The 21517-nt window shown below is 32.2% G+C and overlaps 1 protein-coding gene across 1 annotated transcript in view; it reads left to right on the forward strand.

Moving 5' to 3' along the window:
* The window catches only part of LOC111424620 (N-acetylgalactosamine kinase), a 47716-nt gene extending 33889 nt beyond the window's left edge, over positions 1-13827 (forward strand). Inside the window, exons 5-7 of the mRNA XM_023058233.2 lie at positions 395-552; positions 12918-13173; positions 13231-13827. Of these exons, the coding sequence (XP_022914001.2) occupies positions 395-552; positions 12918-13173; positions 13231-13604 (788 nt within the window). The 3' untranslated portion in view covers positions 13605-13827. The remainder of the gene's footprint in view (positions 1-394; positions 553-12917; positions 13174-13230) is intronic.
* The last annotated feature ends 7690 nt before the right edge of the window (positions 13828-21517 follow it).

Here is a 21517-nt window from a genome sequence, read left to right on the forward strand (position 1 = left end):
GAACATTATAGAAAATTTGAAAACTTATCCCTAACCAAACAACAACGAATTAATTTTTTTTTCTTTTAAGCATTATGTTTTGATGTTCTCATTATTTTATGTAGTGCGAAATTCACTTAGGAAAGAGATGAAGAGAAGTACAGGTCAGCGATTTCACCCGTTTTTCTGTAACATTGTAAAATCCTCTCGGGCGGAAGGACTTTTTAACAACGTGACAGTTATAAACGGAATTTACGGTTGCAAAATTTCATTTCACGAACAGCACGGTGAAAATGAAACTGGAATATAAAAGTCTCCGCTCCCGTATATACTCCACCCTGTACATATATACATTTATTTCGTTGCACTTTTACGCCGACCATCCAAAATTGAATTTTCGCACTTCTTCTTGCAGGTTGCGCCAAGCATATAGAGTTTGCTCCTCTTCGTTGGAAAGACATCACGCTTCCGGATGGTGCCGTTTTCGTTATAGCCCACAGTTTGGCTAAAATGAACAAAGCTGCGACTACTGATTTCAACTGTAGGGTCGTCGAGTGTAGGCTCGCTTCACAGGTTAGTAAAATTTGTAACTTACCATGAGATTATAATTAAAATTTTAATCAACGAAATTCTATATTTAACACATTTTGCCTAGTTCATAATTTTTCATTTTTGTACACACGGTTTTAATGAAAATTTCTTTTAGTTCTGTTATTTATTACATATTCAAGCGGGTTGAAGCGAATGCGTTGTTATCATATAAAAAAACGAATAAAAACGAATGAGCTACAATTGTACAAACGAATTTCATAAATTATTTAAGTGAGTTATAGTCCAAGTACACGCGAACTGAATTATGCGTCTTTTCTATCTCGATTTTCATTTTAAAACAAAAATTAAATAAAAATATGTATGAACATAAAAAAATCCATTTTCTTGTATTCACCCCTCTGTTTAGGGTTGTCACACATTTTGAGTGGCATTTCACGATTTTCTTGGCACCCTATACAAAATGTCCTTCAATCCCTCTTTAAAGAAGTGTATCCTTCTCCCTCAAGACAAAAATAACACATGTATAGATTTTTATTTACATACTTTCGTACTTTCGTGTGCGTCATTTAAATTTGTTGTGTACAACAAACAATTTTAATACAACATTTTATGCTTATTTTTCATGTTAATTTAACTGATCCGTCACAATTAAAAAATTGTAAGTGTCTTGGTTATTAGTAATTTTATTTATCGGTTCTGTTCCTTTGAATCTATCAGGTCCACTTTTGTAACAAAACCTTGTGATGTGACGAATTGCATCCCATTTTTTGACGCAGCTCCCTTCAATGTGTACATTCTATATATCATCAACATCTCTTTGATGCAACGAGAAAACATCGACGAGATTTCCTACATCGTGACGCCACGGGGTTTTCTTACGACTGTGAATCTTTCTTACCCTTAATATTGTAACTAGCACTTTTGGGGAATATTTTAGAAGCTAATTAAGCAGTTTCCAGCATTTTTTGTGATACACTGTCGACTTAAGAGGGGCCGATACATTTACATATTAGATTTTTTTCATTAAGGTGTTTTTTTCACTGTTTCATTAATTAATTTCAAACATTTTCTTCATTCATTACTGTTTTCTAGTGCTGTATACTACACAAATATAGGTTACCTAAGATTACCTAAGAAGTTGCAATAAAAAATATATGATTATAAAATCGTATATGAAGAATCCAATGCACCAGTTTTTATCACGCTGGTAACACCGGAAGACCTGACATCAACTTAAAAATTTTCCAAGTTGTCATATGAATTAAATTTTATATCATATGAATTTAGCGGTGAATTTGAATCCACACGTTTATACACACCGGATTTCGATACACTTAACATTAAGCCAATCAACAGTATGGAGAATATTAAAGGAAAATCGTTTGCATCCATACAATCTTAGTGTCCATCAGGCTCTTGGTGGACGAGATTTTGAAAGGAAGCTGTTTTTTTGTAATTGGATTTGGATCAAGACAACGATTTTCCTAGACGTGTTCTTTGGACCGATGAATCGTTTTTTAAAAGTAATGGAAAGGTAAATCTTCATAACACCCACAACTGGGCAAGGGAAAATCCACACTGGGTGAGATATGTTAACAATCAATACTTATGGACCCTCAACACGTGGTGTGGTATTATAGGAGAGCAAATAATTGGTCCACATTTCTTTAATACGGCTCTAAATAATAATAATAATGCCTTTATTAATAGAAACAACAGAAAAAAAAAAGATTACAAATGTGCGCAGGGCGGAGTTAGGACCATAGTCCTCTCTACCACCCAACCCTGCGTTAAAAAAAAAAAAACAAAAATTCAAAAAACAAAACATAAAACATTCGATCTTGACAATAATACTAATACCAACAAGACAGCCATTCAGAGAGAAAGTAATAAAAATAACACTCATAGTAAAAAAAATCGAAAATGATATAAATTACTCATTAGCCCCATTCTGGTTACAGACAATGATCTCGCGGAGCCCTTTTTTGAAGGTGCTCAGTGGCAACGACTTAAGAGAACTTGGCAACGGGTTGTAAAGCCTGGGTAGATTAAAAGAGAAAGACCGTTGAAACAAAACCGAGCGGTGCTGAGGTGGAGTAATCAAGCCCTTGGATCTGATGTTCAAATTATGAACATCAGTCCGGAATGATATTTTATTATAAAGATAAGAAGGCGACTTAAATAAAAGTAATTTATGATAAAAAGTTAACAGATGTAATTTCCTCCTGTTAGCCATATTAAGCCAACCCACTTCCTTCAAAAAACATGTAACGTGATCTCTCAAACGCAACCCAAAAATCAATCTCAGACAGGCGTTCTGAACTTTCTGAATACGGCCGGCAGTTACCTGATCCAGACAAGTGCCGTATACCGTGTTGCAAAAATTAAATTGGCTGAGTACCAAGGCGTCACACAGTCTCGCCCTAATGTCCCTAGATAAAAAGTTTTTAATATTATAAATAAGCTTCAGCGCCGCAAATGATTTACGGACCTTTAAAGTAACATGATCCCTAAATCTGACATCACAATCCATTAGGAGGCCAAGATTACGACAACAACCCGCAACGCCCAAGTCACCACTATCCAGCTCAATTCTAAAATGAGAGCAAGCGTTGCGGGCATTGCGTCCACCAAACAACAACATAACCGATTTTAAGGGATGCAATCTTAAGTTGTGACTGGCAGCCATTTTGGTAAACCGAGCAACATCACCCGCAATCCTAAGTTGGGCCACAGGAGCATCATCCTGTCTGAAAGAATGATATATCTGAGAATCATCGGCATAAAAATGAGCTTTAGAATATTTGAGACAATTTTGGAGACCAGAAGTATAAATGCTAAATAAGAGCGGACCCAATACAGAACCTTGTGGTACACCGGCCATTAATCCACGGGCAGCCGAGACGATCATGCCACAGGAAACGACCTGTCTTCGATCAGAAAGAAAATTCAATATTAAGGCAGCAGCATTAGTACAAAACCCAATGTACTTTAGAATAGAATCCAAAACTGTATAATTCACCATATCAAATGCTTTCGAAAAGTCGAAAAGAATTAAAGCCGTAACCATGTCATCATCAGCTGCCCGCAGTATATCATCAGTTATATGCATCAATGCTGTACCACATCCATGATTTTTACGAAACCCAGACTGTGTCGTCGGCAAAACACTGCAACCCTCAACAAAAAATCTCATCTGAAAGGCCATGATTTTTTCCAAAATCTTAGACAAAACAGGCAAAATACTAATCGGCCTAAGGTCACCACACGAAGTAGGATTGGCTATCTTAGGCAGTGGGATCACTTTAGCAGTTTTCCAAGCGTCTGGAAAAACTGAGTTAGATAAACAGTAGTTTATAAACACCATCAAAACCAACCGAGCCTGATTTTAACTTCAAAAGTAGTGAACCGACAATGTATTCATCTACCGTTTCAAATAGGAAATTATTAGTAGGATTTAATTTAGAATTATTATAGAAGCCATAGCTTAGCAGAACTACGCTGAGCCACCACCGAACCAAAGTATGCCTCTTTCTCTCTTCTTATCGCTCCTTCCACGTACCGCCTCAAATCTTTGTAACTATACAGATCATTAATATTCTTAGAGTGCTTATATTTAGAGTAAGCCCTATCTCTCAAACACATCATTTGTTTTAACTGCGGCGTAAGCCAAGGACTAGGTCTTTTAGAAAATCGTCTATTCCTTAGTGGAGCATATTTATCGAAAATTGAAATAATAAGATTATTAAAAATATTAACTTTGATATTAACGTCATCCAGTTCATAAACTAAAGAGAACGGCAACGACTCCAGTTCAGCAGTAAAATCAACAAGATTGATAGAATTAAAATCCCGGTAAGCCCTAAAAACTGGTTCAGTAACAATAGGTGCGACTGTCAAGCTACATCTAATCAATTCATGATCAGTTAGACCATGCAAACTGTCCAGTGAAGTAAACGCAAAATCGACACAAGAAGAAACAACAACATCTATCAAGGTTTCCGAGGAAGAAGTAATACGAGTAGGCTCGTTCACCAGTTGCAACAACCCATATGCGTCCAGAAGATTAAAAAATTTAGAAACATACGTCCACTTTGTACAAAATGTGCTGAACATCTACTATTTGGGTGATGTGTCCTGACCTGCAAGGACAACAATGTGATATCAACACAATAGGTGACCTTCACATTTTGCAGTTATTGCACGTAGGGTAATTGACCAGCATTATTCCATGCGTTGATTGGTCGTGGGGTCCAGTAGAATGGCCATCTCGATCAACACATTTAACTCCACTGAACTTTCTCCTGTGGAGCCGAATTAAAGAAATAGTCTATATGGAACCGCCTACAACAAGGGAGAATATGAAATCCGAATTCGTCGAGCATGCCACTCTATTAGCACTAACGAAATTTGTCATGCAGTTAATGCTGTAAGAAGGCGAGCAAGAAGGTGTGTGGCTGTTGATGGCAACGTTTTTGAACGTTAAAGTTTCTTTACGTTCGTTTTTGTTCTTAAAATTTTAAATAGGTGTTTAAAAAATCATTGTTATTGTTTGTTCAGATTGTTATTTAATTAATTACTTCAGCATTTTTTATAATACATGTTTAGTTATCATCAATAGCACTTAAACGTTGCATTAAATCAAAGAAGAGTTAAAGCAAAAGTTGTTTATTTTTAAAATATCTATTCTACGATAAAACTTAATTCATATGACAACTTGGAAAATTTGTAAGTTGATGTTATTGCCACCAACTTCCAGTGTTACCAGCGTGATGAAAACTGGTGCATTGGATTCTTCGTATAAGATTTTATTATCATATTTTTTATTGCAACTTCTTAGGTAATCGCGTTTTTGAGAAAAATTCCTGCTACGGGTGGTCTGATTCACAATTTCTAAAAGTTTTCAAAATGGCCGGCAAATAGCAATTGTCTTAGGTAAGGTTGTGGCGCGAGTTGCTTCGCTTTGGACAGTATAGGATTCGTTGCAGTGGTTAGAATTACTTAAAAATACACTTAAATTGTTCCTAACATTCATATCTTCTATGTGAACCTAAAAAATTTGAAGAAAATTAATAATTAAAGGAAATACAATGTTTTTAAAAAGATGTTCTTATTTTGTAAGTAAATTTTGATGATTTATTCAACAACAAAGCATATTACTATTAGCATATTAGTAGCAATATTACTATTCGTTACATAAGAAAATGTTCGAGAAAAATTACTTTAAAGTTTTACTACCTCAAATTTGTTGACATGGTAAAAATATGGACATGGTTGAATCTCCGTTGAAACATTTCGTCGGCCAGACTTCGAGAAATGCTTCGAGAGATGCCCATGCTTTTTAAATTTAGTCACAGTTAGGCTCACTATACTTTGGCTAATGAGTTGGCGATCAGGATATGTGGTATTAAAGAGGTCAACTACTTACTAAATCAGTTTTTGACACTTAGGAAATTGTTTAAAATAATTGGTTACCATAGTTACTCATGGCTACTGCTATTTTTATCATTTATATAAATTTGAAATTTCGACTATTTTCCGCCGAATCGTAGAAGCTTTGGGGTCAATCGTCGAACCGTAGAGTTGAAGCTTTCGTTAGCATTCTGGCGGAGAATTCTTTTGGGAGGTCACACCCAAACATCTGACTAGCAAATTATCTTGAAATAGATTTTTATAAACTGCCGGTATATTATTCTTATATTTATTCTCTGTACTGTCTATATTAATGCGAATAGCCAGACCATAATATGTAGTCAGTTTTCTTATTAGAGCATCTGTCTATTCTCCTTTCCCTCCAAGCTTGTGTGTTTTTCTTATGTTTGAGAGTCGAGAGTTAAATCTTCCTTTAAATATTCTTGATAAAGAATGGAAGAAACAAAATTGCGGTTTGTTACAAATTAAAATTTTTTAAACGCCTTTTTTTTTAATTTTTACAGAAAAAAATAGTAAATTTTAATTGATTGAAATAATAGTATTTCCGGCTATAAAAAATCTATTACCTTGCTTTCACACTAATACCACAGATAATACTTGTTACCATACAGTAAACAGTGATGTTTCAATAATTTGTTGAGATGCTACAACTCGACTATACCAATCACGTTCTCGCAGCTCAGTAGTTAGGTTTCGCCGACATCAAAGAGTACTAAACTCACAAGGGAAGTATCAGAACTGTCCCTCACCGATTTTGTTGAAATTTGGTACAGCGATAGTATGACCAAAAATAAGGTTTACGTATTTTTTTATACGTGCTAATAAAGCCCCTGGGGAGAGTTATAAGGGTTGGAAATCGGGGTGAAATATACAGGATGTCTCCGAAATGCGTGTATAACGGAAGACCACAACTTCCTTGACTCAAAATAGGTCGATTTAAGTTAAGTTATCTATATCCAAAGTTGCTTCGTTTCGCCGCTAGAGGACTTCAAAATTAGCAAAAAAAATTCTTTTATTTTTTATAACTCGAAAACGCGTAATTGATTTACACGTTTTTTGACTTACATTTAATTGACGATTTCAAACATATGGTAAATATTTTTAAACAGCAAAGTTCATTTCATCAAATAGAATAAATCGCTGATTCGCAAGGAAAGATATGATATTTACGAAGAAAAATTAGTATTTTTGATGTTTGTTACCTGCCATGTGCGATTAAGCACATGAATGAATTCATCCATAATACGTAAAATTGTATTGTATTTGTTGGTGCGGATATAAAGTCCCCTTTTCAGGACAATATTTTTTTTATATTTCCAGTATTATCGGATATGATTTCAAATTTTATTTTTCCTATTATTTTCAAGATTTTTTAATAACTCTAAAGTAAAACATCTGTTTTATTATTATGTTTGTGATAACAGCTGATGGTTATTCGTTATAACGTTTTATTTATTCATTCTTACTCTACGATTACATATACTAGACTAAAATTTTAAAACTTTATATTATTCGAATTAAACATAAACTAATTTGCAAGTTCAACATTTTTATCGAATGTCCTCAATTCGTAGGCACCTTCGAATTGCACGCATCGATATTACATAAATTTCGTAATCATTTCCTGTTTTGTATCCATTACATCTTCATCCTTTTTTTTTATTGAAAAAATTGATCCCATTAGTTTATCTTTAATCCGTTTTTCATAACTATCTCCTTAATAACTATTCCACTTTATATTTAATTTTCACTTAAATCACTTAATTTTAATTTTATTTGTCTTCACTTGAAATATCTTTTCACTCGATTTTTATGCACTGTAACTAATTTATTGTTTATTTTCAATCTCACATTTGGAGTGTCTTCTTTAATTACTTTAAACGGAACTTTGGACAATGCGCCTAATTTATTTGTTGATTCATTTTTTAATAGTACTTTATCATTAAATTTATAACTAACAATATCAGATTTCCTATTTAACCTACTTTTTCGTTTTATTTTCGATTCAATTAACTGCTCTTTTGTATTACTCCATGCTGATTTGAGTCTAAATTTTAATTCATTACAATAATTATCAAAATTATAAATTGGTTGATTATTATTATTTAAGATATTACTTGGCAATTTCTTCAATTACTCTCTTTTCCAAAAGTTAATTCGTAAGGAGTGTATTTTGTCTCGGTATGTACACTGTTATTATACGAAAAACAGCAAAACGGTACCCACGAGCTCCATGTGTCTGAAAAATTTGATGTTTGAATTCTTAAATAAGATCCTAAATGCTGATGACTATTTTCTATGGCACCCATGGATTGGTAGTTTCGCTGTTTCTTTGAACACCTGACTTAAAAACTTAGTTCCCTTATCTGTAGCAATCTCATTTGGGATCCCGTATTTTAATATAAAATTGTTTACTAATGATCTCGCCACAGTTTCGGATTCTTTGTATTTAAGAGGGTATCCTTCTACGAATTTAGTAAATTCGCATTGAATTGTTAGTATATACCGGTTATCATCATCATCCTGATTTAACGGACCTACCAAATCTAAGTAAACTTTTTCAAACGCAGATGATGCTGTTGTTATTATTGTTACCGGTTCTTTATGAGGTATCGAATGTTTATAACGTTGGCATTCTTCGTACTTTTATACGAATTTTGTTATATCAACTTTTAGATTTTCCCATAAATAATACCGTTTAATGTTAGCATACATACGATTTATACCCGCATGTCCCCCAGTCGGAAGAATATGAAAATCATTTAATATCAACTGACATGTTTGCTTACAATCGATATAACTTGCTTTACTGATTGCGTTTATTTGTAATTTTAATTCTTTTAGTAAAGTAACACTTTTCGACAATCGCTTAATCAATTCATCATTATCTCGAGAATTTAATATAAATATGTGCGCATTATTATTTATTTTACAAGTGTGACTCAAATCTCTCAACACCGCTTCGAAGGCAAGAATTGATCGAGAACTCGACTTAATAAAAATTATTTTAAGTTTTTTATCATAAATTACTTTATCTTATTCCATTAAGCGTTTATTGTTACATTGCCGTAATTCTATTGAATTTGGTGGAGGTTTCAATAACTCAACGATTCCGAGGTGGCCAATTCATTCATCAGTTTCGTCATTTACACCTTCATCCACTTCAAATTTTGTTTTAATTTTTGTTTCGATCTTATAACTACAAAAATATTCTCCGACATGGTTTTAAGATTTTAAAATCATTGGAATTAACAACAATTCTTGATAAAGCATCATCTGTTGAATTGTCTTTATCTTTAACGTAATGTACTGAGAAATCGAATTCTTCTAATACGAGTCTAAACTTTATCAACCGAGAAGACGGGTTATCCATTCCAAAAAGATATGTCAAGGGTCTATGGTCAGTATAAACTTTAAATTTTTTCCCATATAAATATGGTCGAAAGTGTTTTACAGCCCAAACAATAGCTAAAAGCTCTTTTTCTATTGTTGCATAATTGATCTCTGACTTGTTTAATGCTCTACTGGTGTATGCTACTGGTTTGTTATCTGCATTTGATAGTACTTCACCAATCGCATAACCAGATACATCTGTTGTTAATGTAAATTCGTTTGACGGACTAAAATCAGGATATTGTAAAATAGGTGGGCTAACCAAAGCGTTTTTTAAGGTTTCAAAAGATTTTTGACATTGTTCGTCTCAATTAAATTTTACCATTTTTCGCGTTAGTTTATTTAAAGGATAAGCAATTTTTGCAAAATTTGGAATAAATTTTCGGTAATAATTTGCGTAAGCAATAAAATCTTTTACATTGGTTTCAATCTTTTGGAACAGGATAATCTCTAACAACAGTAATTTGGCTTGGATCCGGAAGAATCCCTTCAGACGAAATTACATGTCCTAAATATAAACCTTGTTTTTTCAAAAATTTACACTTTACGGGGTTCAATTTTAAATTAATCTTTCTAAGTCTATTAAGAACTTTTGTTAAATTTTGATTGTGATTGCTTAAATTATTATCAAATACTACGAGAACATCTAAATAAACATAACACGTTTCATAATTTAATCCGGACATAGCTATAGTCATAACCTTTGAAAAGGAATTTGGACTAGTTTTTAACCCCATGGTCATTTGATATTGACCCTTACTAGTAGTAAAAGCTGTGTACTCTTCCTGCTGTCTTCATCTAATTTAACTTAGTAGTACCCTTGAGATAAATCTAAATGTGAAAAATAAATCGCTCCCGATAAGAAATCTAAAATCTCCGTCACATTTGGTAACGGGAATCGATCGTCTTCGACCTTTGAATTTAACTGTCGGCAGTCAATCACTACTCTCCAACTTTTATTACCAAAATTGTCCGTTTTTTTTGGAACAATTAAAAGACGAGAAGACCAAGTTGATTTGGTTTCCTCAATAATACCGTTTTGCAATCATGTTTGAATTTGTTCATCGATCACAACTTTCTGTGAATGAGGTAATCTATAGGATTTAATATAAACAGGTTTTGCATCTTTCTTTAATCTAATGCTTTCTGAAACAATATTCATCACTGTTAACGAATCTCCTTCTAAAAGAAACACATCAGCATATTTCGCACAAATTTTGTGAACCAAATTTCTTTCTTCGCTCCTTAAATCTTTTACATCAATTTTATTTAACAATTTACTTACTCTATCTACCAAATTACGATTGTCATCAAAATTATATAAATAAAATTTGGATAATTTACATGTGTTTGGTAAAAAATTTCGAATTTTAATTTCTTTATGATGGGTATTTAAAATACGTACAGGAATCATGTGAGACTTTGGTCCCACGATAGCTCCTGCTGTAAAAACACCTTCAGTAATTTCGTTAGGCAAAATTACACAATCGTCTGCTTCATTTACCCAGTAATATTTTATTATTTCACAACGTGGAGGGATAGTTGTAAAACTGTTGTAACTAGATTCTATATTAATTGTTATTTTTGAAGTGTTATCCTAAAAAGAAAATAAAAATGTTTCAAAATCAGATCCAATAATTCCATTCATACCTGATCCTAAATCATTAACTATTAAAAATTTATAGTTAATTATGTGATTATTTGATTCAAGTGAAAGATCTACTGTACCAGATGAAGTAATGGAACCTGCAATTCCATTTATTACGATGTTACGACTTTTATCAATAATTTCATCACCATTTAAAAATTTTGAAAAAATTATACTAACAGTAGCACCCGTGTCTAAAAGAAAAGTCAATAATAACATTCTCTCGACTTTGTTGAAACTGTTGACCCGATTGAAATCTGAAAAGACTTCTATTGCCGTTTTGGTTAAAATTATTTAAATTTGATTTATTTGGTTGATTATTTTGGTTACTATTACCGTATTGATTATATGATCCTCTGAAATTTCCACCGCGATTATGATTAAAAGGACGGCGCGCCCTTATTTGACCCCTATTTCTACTACCAGGACCTGATCTAAACGGAAACCTTTGATTATTACTTGAGGATTTGTAGAAATAAGACATATTAGAAGATGACGGTTTATTCTGTTCTTCATCTAATGCCACAGAGATCACATCTTTTAATGATTTACAATTTCTTGATTTTAATATCGTTCGCAAATCATGGTTTCTAACACCATTACAACAAGAATTAATTGCTATTTTTTCATTTACTACGCGTAAGGATATTAAAAGATTGTCATCATCTCCCGTCTGTGATAATGTTAAATCTCTCAGCAATTGTTCGATTTCCTGACCAAATTCAGTTGCCGATTTATTTAGCTGTCAAGCTTGATGAAGTGTTGTACCGGATTTTTTCGTTACATAATTATCGCGAATATATTTTTAACCTATCTTTAAGAATATTACGAGATTCTATAATAATATTATCTATTTTATTAACATACTCTTTTATTTTATCTAAAACGTCTAAATTTGAAAAATCCTTACTTGTTTCTAATTTTAATGAACCTAACCTATCTGAAAATTTATCTATATCTGCTAATCTGTTATGAGTTAATTCTAAGTTTTTTCTTCTTTCTTGATTATCTTTAATTATATTTGTCTTATTTACCTTAAGTTCTTCCAAAACTTTTTTAAATTTATCCACTGTCTCCATAAAGCAATAACAACATTGTCGCGCATAGACACTAATTCTTGGCTCCTAGAAACTTCTAACCGAATTCTCTTCTCTAACTTAAAAATCAGGATAAGAATTATAATTACTGCATAAACAATTTCCGATGTGGTGAACGATTTATCCAATCCAGACGTTGCTCCTCCAGAATTTCCGCTTGACTTATTATTCTTTCTTTATTTTCTTTAGACTGTATCCCATTTTGTTGAATTAATCTTCTTCTTTTTTCTTAGATTTACTTTTAATTAGTTGTTTTGGTTCTTAATATGCAGGATCGCCATGTGTTAACTGTTGATGGTTATTTGAATAAATTGAATATTAGACAGTGATAGAATTGAAAGATTGTTTCGTTATAACGTTTTATTTATTCATTCTTACTCTACGATTACATATACTAGACTAAAATTTTAAAAGTTTATATTATTCGAATTAAACATAAACTAATTTGCAAGATCAACATTATCGAATGTCCTCAATTCGTAGGTGCAATGCACCTCCGAATTGCACGCATCGATATTACATAAATTTCCTAATCATTTCCTGTTTTGTATTCCATTACACGTTATCTTTCTTTTTGAACCCTTGTTTTTAATGGCAACCTTAGAAATTTATATATTGTTTGTAAATTTTTACTAATATTCTCAAATTAAACACCACCATTAGTCTGGTAAAAACGTTCCATCAAAATCCCTGTCCAATTTACCTAATTAAATTGTCTCAAAATCAATACCGCGACCATTCACCATTCGTTCAAGACCCTCTCGTCTTCTTGAATCCTCTTAATTAACTTGGCTCGTATTTACATTGCACCCCAGATAATGGCCAAACAAAAGAACTTAAACTGGGTCGAAATAAAAACTCTCGGACAGCTGCAACAGACGCTGGGCGCCGACCTCCAAACTATGGCCGAATTAGTCGAATCGACGTTCCACGAAGAACCTTACACCAAAGAGGAGGTTCTCCAAGAGCTTGAAATACTGGACGATGAACTGGAAAATATTAGCCTTACGCCCAATACGAAGCACATTGAGATGTTTAAGTTAAAACAAAGAGCTGCACATGTTTTTCAAGGTATTAATAAAAATTAATTGTAATTTTACTTATTCAATTTATTTTTATTTATTTTAGAGTCTTTACGTGTAGATCAATTTATTGAGAATTGCAAATGCGATTGTTCGCAAAAATCTAATAAGGAAATCTTAAAAACGCTTGGTGAATTGATGACTGCAAGCCATATGAGTTTACGGGATTTATACGAGTGTAGCCATCCACAACTGGACAAGTTAGTGGATCTGTCGTCGGAGCTGGCATTAGGAGTCCGTTTAACCGGTGCTGGTTGGGGAGGATGTGCAGTGGCCCTCGTCGAACCGGACAACGTCGAAGAGTATATGTCCACATTGAAAAAGAAATTCTATTCGGAAATGACATCCGACGACATTTTGCTCTTTGCCACGTCTCCAAACGCCGGGGCGTGCATTTACACTATAAACTCCGGAAATTGAATTGTAAAACACTTCGTTTTGGTAACACGCCAAAACTTTTCAACAAATCTTATTTGATTTACAATTGTAGTGGTAGATGTTGTAAAAGAATTTTTCTTTATCATATTAAATACTTTATTGATTTTCATTAAAAATTAGTTTTTCTATCAGGATGTTGCCAAAATGTATCACAAAATGTTTATATAAAACAATTTTATTTAAATAAACAGTATTATCGACGAAATCTTTTTGCTTATCTTTGCTTCTCTTGAATTGTTCGGAGCTTGAACAATAATTTTCAATTATAGCATGATTACTTTCAAAACTTTGCTTTTCATACGAAAGGATGAAAAGTTTTTAGAGTTGGTGATTAATCAAACCACTTTGTATTTGGACGTAGTTGGGTTAACAAAAGCTCTATAAAGAACACCTTTTGTCCCATTTATTTAATTGTGACTGAAGGCAACAATAGGTACAAATCTGTTTTTTATGCTTTTTCGACGATAGAATTTCGACAATAAAAAATAGAAAATTCGATTTCAATAGAATAATAATAGAATATGTCACCGTGATGTTCTATTCGAATTACAGAACGCGTAATGGACTTTATAGGAACGGTTTGTCACGTGCTCTGGCTGTGATTCCGAGTTATTCAAATTGGTGCCAAGTAATTCCGAGTTAATCTGCGGAAATCCAGGTCCGGACAATTTCAACAGCCCTGCACAATTGTGTATAATTCGTTTTAGATTTAATCGATTAAACTACTTCAATTGCTGTATCATCTATATTACTAAAGGTGATCCAAAAATAGATAACATAATTAAAATCATATCCATTTTACTCTCAAATTAACTAAATAACACTTTATTCACCAACGACTATAAAGGTTACGTCAAAACATCAAATTACAAAAGTTATACTTAAAAAAGTGTCTATTTAATAGTATAAAAGCTGTTAAGTCAATAACTAGAACAGAAAATTTGTAATAAAACTGCTACTACTTTAATTGCAATTTAACTGGTTTGTTCGTTGGAAAAGTAAGCTGCCTTCGAGGTATGACGGGAGTTTTAAAAATGAAATTAATTTCTCGACAGTAATCTAGTTAAATGTTCAGACGCTATGTTCTTGGACAAACCAAGCTCGAGGCGGTGCAGTTTTGAAGCTCCGACGAACTAAAGCGACTTCGTCGAGATAGTTCTCTTCTCTTTTAAGTACCACAGGAAGGCGAGAGCGACTCGTAGGTATGCATGCGATCGCCCTTCCCTAACAAAAACTCAATTTGCTTCGAGCACGTAAGGCTTTACCATGTTAAAATTTCAGGTTAAATTAAATCGACAGGACGATCGATAAGTCACTGTCCCGGTTCGTTTTCCTCTCCGAGTTCATCGAATGAACCCATCCAAAAAAATAAAAAACATTTTCAAACCGGTAGGGACGAAAACGTAATTTCGCATTCGCTCGTTATAATTTTATACAGCATAAATACAAGGGTGAACGGGCAGGTTCGGTCTCTCTCTATGTAGAAACGAAAACATATCGTTATGCTTTGGAAACGAAGTGTAACCGCTATAAGTACTTTTTGATTTATTCCAGTTATATAAAAGAGTACGTTCTCTCTGCATACTTCAGGAAAATATACATATTGCGATAAAATACCCAGCCATATGGGAAAAAGATTATTTGAAGTATTGCACATAGAGACTCGATATAGAAAAGAGTAGAAAACGATTTAAACAAGGAAAAGAATAACTCAAAATACCTTGCAATAAAAAGGGTAATAAATGAAATAATAATTGTAAAGTCTTAATAAATTCAAGTTATTGCATCCAATATCATGGATGCATGATATTGCATATTAACCCGAAGAATTTAATTAAATAAATAATAACGTAATATATTTTATATACGACTGCTTAGATAAGTCATCATTACCGCACTCATTTGAGGTGATTTGAGTTACGTAATGAAGTTCATTACCGCACTGGTTTCATTACGTAACGCATTTTTAGCCTAATCAGAACAGACTTAATTTATTGAAACGAGTAACAATACAAAAGAAAAAGTGCTATCTACTTACAGAGAAACAATACTATTTATTATAAACATTAATTGTTATGTTTTTACATTTCAAAACACTTATTCCAGATGAGTAAACATGTTGTTGAAACTGACAAATCAAAATTGTCAACAATCATTTCAAAATATTTTTATAAATGTCAAAAAGACTTTTTTAAAGAAATTTGATTTTTAGTAATTTTTAACAGTCGTAGATAAAATGCTGTATATCACACGTGGGCTAGAGCATAATTACAGTACTCGTGTGATTACACGACTCGGTCTACGACTAGTCTAGTCCACTTGTAATATAAATAACTATTATCAATATATTACGTTATTATTACATTATTTGAAGAACAAGCTTTTTTGTATTAAGTAATTAATTGCTAGCTATGGATTTTATCAGTGTAAGCGCTTTAAAAAGTTGGAAAGCTGCTTACTGAGCTTTTATAAATTTATTGTCTATCACAAATAAAGGGATAGAGCTTCGCCGCTAACAATTTCAGCTGGATATTTTTGTTCGAAAGTGGATACCAACTTCTGCATGTCTTTTTTTGCTCATATAGATATACTAAATACACTCAATTCTGTTTTTGTCGCAATAGTTATATATAATCTGTTTTTTATTTAAATCAATTGTCAAAGTGTCGTCAAGTTGGTATTGAAAGTAAAAGCGCATGTCGTGACTTTTACTTTAATTATGTGCCACCACTGTCTATCAAATTTGTTAAGATTGATTAAAAAACAATTTTCATATAATTTTTTTGCTGCTAAATCCACCATAAAAATGTTAAGAAAGGGTGGAACGAGATGTCAACTGTCTAAACGCGAAAAAAACTCTATAATTAGGTATTGTGAAGAAGTACAGACGGAGACACCAACTACGAATTTAAAATATATATGTGATAAAGCTTCACGTATTTTTGATGTATGTGTATTGCACTTGAGTTTTAAAATTAAATTTATATTCAACATAATTGTATTAGGTTCACAGCACGACGGTTTTTAAAATGATTCAAACCTACAAAAAATATCAAACTGTAAAAAAACCAAAAACACAAGGGCGTTGTAAAATGAACTACAAAACGGATAATAATTTATATTTTATTAAAGTAGAGTTAGGAAGACAAATACAAAAATTGCATGAAAAGAAACAGTATTTTAATCTTAATGATTTACTTAATTTTGCAAGAAATGAATGTGATTTTATTAATGGTAGATCAAAATTACATAAAATTATAAAATCTATGGGATATAGATATAAAAAGATTAGCAATAGAAAAGTGTTAATTGAACAACCACATATAGTTTCAAAAAGAATTACATTTTTAAAGACATACTTACAATACCTAGAATCCGGAGAGTATACTTTTGTTTTTCTTGACGAAACTTGTATTTACGAAAATGGCACCCAAGTTTATCAATGGGTAAATGAAAATGAAAGATTCGGTATTCCGCAAAGAGCAGAAGGCGAAGGAAAAAGATTTACAATCTTGCACGCAGGCACTTCGTCAGGGTTTTTGCCAAATTGCGATCTCCATATCATATATAATGCTCCATATCACTCAAATCAAATCGAGAAAGCTCCAAGTTTCTGCACAAAAAAAATGATATGAAAAAATGGTTAACTGAACATAATATACAGTTTGAACCAACCTTAAATAAAAAATCGTAATGGGAAATAATCCGTTATTACAAGCCTCAAATTGAAAAATCCTTTGAAATTGACAAATTAATAAGAGACCATGGCCATACTGTTCTTCGCCTTCCTCCATACAATTGCCAATATAATCCCATTGAACTATGTTGGGCGTTCTTAAAAACTTATTACAATAAACATGTTCAGTCCAGCTCGGAGAAAAAGATCTGTCGTGTCAAGGAGACTTGGCAAAACGCTCTTGGTCATTACACTCCGGAGATGTGGGCAAATAGTGTTCGCCACTGTGAAGAACTAATTAAAAAAGATTGGACAACATTAATGGGAAATTCATTAATAACTGATTTACCTTCTGTCGTCATCCAACTAGCGGAAGACTCAGATTCTTCCAGTAATTCTGATTTTTAAACAATATTCAAATTTTAATTATAGCACTTAATTATGTTATCTTAATATATTGCTCACGAGTTTTAATTTCAAAACGTAAATATTAGCCAAGTGACGAGAGATTAGTGGCTTCGTCTTTAAAGTGACAATCAGTGACAACTTCGTTTAGAATATACACAACCTTACTTATTATTTAGTGGAAAATATTATAAAGCGTGGTCATAGAACATGGTATCTAGGGTGGTACAGACCGTTTTTTTATAAAAATTTGGCAATGACAATTGATTTAAATAAAAAACAAATTATAGATACGGTATTTGTATGAAATAGGAGAGAGATTCCGAGATCTGAAGAATCGGCTAAAACATTATGATTAAATTTTTTAAATAAATAGAAACAATTGTACTTAGTGATAATATTATTTATTCGATCTCTCTCTTCTAAGATCGAATAAATAATATTATCACTAAGTACAATTGTTTCTATTTATTTAAATTATTAATAAGTGATAAAAATGGATAACATTTACTCATGTTATGATTAAAGTAGGCATTCATCTTTCTTAATTTGCTTTTATTTAAAACTTTGTTTATAAATAAAATAAAAATACATATAAATTAAATAAAAATAATCAAAAAATCATTATTTAGTGAGACAGACACATACGAAAATTAATTTTTAATTACTATCACTTTTAGATGCATTTCCGTTCTCAAGTTAATCTATTGCTTTAGTGATTCTAGTTACAAATTTTGATAACGATCGTTGTGTTTCGAATTTATAATACAGCAAGAAGTATCATCGACCAACAACGCGAACAGTAATAGAAAAAATTTTATTCGGATTTTCAGTCAGCAGGAATTAAAAGTAAAAAAAACAAAAACTTTTCTCAGGGATAATCCTTCAGTGATGATTACCAAAGCTGACAAAGGTGCCACCACTGTCATCCTTAACAAAGACGATTACTTAATTAAGGCCAAAGATATGTTAAGTGACACTAATGTCTACAAGGTTCTTAATAATAACTCGTTGATCTCTGTACAAAACAAAATTAATAATTTTGTAAAATTACTTTATGAAAAGAAGTATATTAACATCGGTGAAAAGAGACAACTAACAACCAATAACTCAATCCTTGCTAAAGCATATTTTTTGCCAAGAATACATAAGGAGGGGACACCTTTGAGGCCGATTATATCATCGATTGGTGCGGCATCGTACGCTTTGTCAGGTCCCATTGCTGCAATCTTGAGTTCAGCTTTTAATAATAGAACTAACTACAACATTACTAACACCTTTCAATTTGTGGATGAATTTAGATGCTATAGCCTACCTCCGGATCACATGTTAATATCTTTAGATGTTGTTAGCCTTTTTACTGTTATTCCGTTGAATTTGGTTAACAGAATTGTGGAGGAAAAATGGCATTTGATTGCTGATCATTGTTCATGGGACAAATACACCTTTTTGCTTGGCTTGAAACTTATTTTTGATACTTCAATTTTCACCTTTGACAATGTAATTTAACATCAAATAGAGGGCACCCCTATGGGCTCTAAAATATCACCGATTCTAGCTCTGATGATGATGGATTTCGCGTTGAATGAGATTTTGGTTAATAACAACTCGGGTTTTCGCATCAGTTTTATCAAAAAGTATGTTGATGATTTGATCATTCGAATACATAAAGATAATATAGATTCAACGTTGAATTTGTTTAACGGTTTTCATCCGAGCATTCAGTTCACAATTGAGATCGAAAAAGACAACTGCATTTCTTTCCTTGATACAAAAATGATAAGAAATAAGAATAACGTCATTCAATTTAACTGGTACGTCAAGCCAACATACTCTTGACGCTATTTGAATTATTTTTCTAGTCACAGTTTAAAACATAAAATTTCCACCATTCTCGGCATGAAGCATAGAGTTTCGAATATTTGAGATGATCAGTTTTTACAAGAAAATCTTAACTTCCTTAGAACAAATTTTGTGAATAATGGTTATCCTCTAAAATTGGTCAACAGACTTTTGTTTTCAACGTATTCACATAATAATATCAACCAGATCAGTTTAACTAATCCAGATCTAATTAATACAGAACGCTTCACGTACAGAAAGCTTCCATACATAGGAAGGTTAAGCGACCAGTTAAAGAAAAAGTTGAAATGTATTGATAACATAAAGATCATTGATTGTTATGATAACAAATTAGGAAACCATTTTACTAAACTTAAGGATAAGACTGATGATAATTTTAGATCCAACTTGATTTACTGTTTCATGCAAGGGTTGTGATGGAAAGTACGTTGGTCAGACCAGTCAGTGGCTAAAATGTAGAATCTCAAAACATGCAAGTGACTGTAGACTAAAAAAGTCCAGTAATGCTTTATCCCAACACGTTTTGGAGTGCAGACATGAGTTTGATTTTAAGGATGTAAAAATCTTGGATTCAGAAAGCAATTATCATAATAGGCAGTTCTTGGAGATGGTACACATCAATTATACACAGAATGCTGTAAATTTTAAAACAGATACCCAGAACCTTAGCAACATTTATGCTTATTTGTTTGCCTTAGATAGGTTTAACCATAATAATTCACGCAACTTACAAGGTTCCAATCCTAATAACACCTCAAATTTCTCCAATGATATGCTATTTTAAGTTTTTAATTGCTTTTATATTGATTATTTTGAGTTAATTTATTATTGTTAAGAAATTTAGAGATTCTTTATAAATTAAATTTATTTTTGTTTAACGCTCATATGTTTGATGAATTTTCTCTGTACACTGTACAGGGTGGGCAAATTTGGGTGTTATTATAGGCTATCTCAGAAACTATAAGAGATACAAAAAAAGTAGGTGCCATGTCCCGGTCTCTTTTTCCGAGACTAATCCAATCCCGTAAAGACCAAATCTCTATCTTCTTTTGTTTTTAAGTTATAGCCAAAAAGTCAAATTTTAGTGATTTCAAAAAATGCTCGTATTTCATTTATTTTTCAAATTAGAGAAATGGGGTTAATGCATTCTTAAGACACTTTTTTGAGTAGAATATACTGCCGTTGAAAATTTTTTAACATAGCTGATAATTTTTGAGATATAACATAAAGTTGTATTTTTTTAAATACAACCTATACTTTATTATGATGTTACTGAAAAGAGCATATTTTTAGCTTTCCAATGATGTATCGCACGCATGATGTTTCTGCGGAAAATAAGCGTTATTTTTCAATTTTTAAAATATTAAAGATTAAAATTCAAATTTTTAATTATAGTAGGCGAGGAAAACGCTAAATACTACTTAGTTACTATAGCAACGTGAGTTTACTTGTCATTTCATTCATAAATTTTGCGAAACGAGTTTCCCGTTTAAGAAGTTCCGCATTATCTTTAAAGAAAACGATAAAATTAAATATAGAATATATTGGAGTCCGCTTTGAAGATGATACATAAGTCTTCATATCCCCATTCAAACGGTGTTTCAATGGAAAGTCCACTCCCAGTTTATGATTCCTAATTTTCCTCTATCTCACCCAATTTCAAAAGAAAAGATTGCTGATATCAAAAAACTTCTACATATTATGTTTGGGGAAAACTGGGAAAATACTACCGAAGATTTCATTCGTGATACCGAACTGTTCTAACCTTACAACCAGTAAGTTGAGTAGAAGAAGATGACAGTTTATGACTCTTTAGTTCCTCAAGTTGTGCATATTTAATTATTCATTAATTAATACATTTCTTGTATTTTTAATAAACAAACTTTAAATGCTAATCATTTTTTATTGGTAAACAAAGTCAGGGATAAGATGTTGAGAAATTTAAATTAAC

The sequence above is a fragment of the Onthophagus taurus genome, chromosome 1 (genome assembly GCF_036711975.1).
Source record: "Onthophagus taurus isolate NC chromosome 1, IU_Otau_3.0, whole genome shotgun sequence".
Classification (NCBI taxonomy): domain Eukaryota; kingdom Metazoa; phylum Arthropoda; class Insecta; order Coleoptera; family Scarabaeidae; genus Onthophagus; species Onthophagus taurus.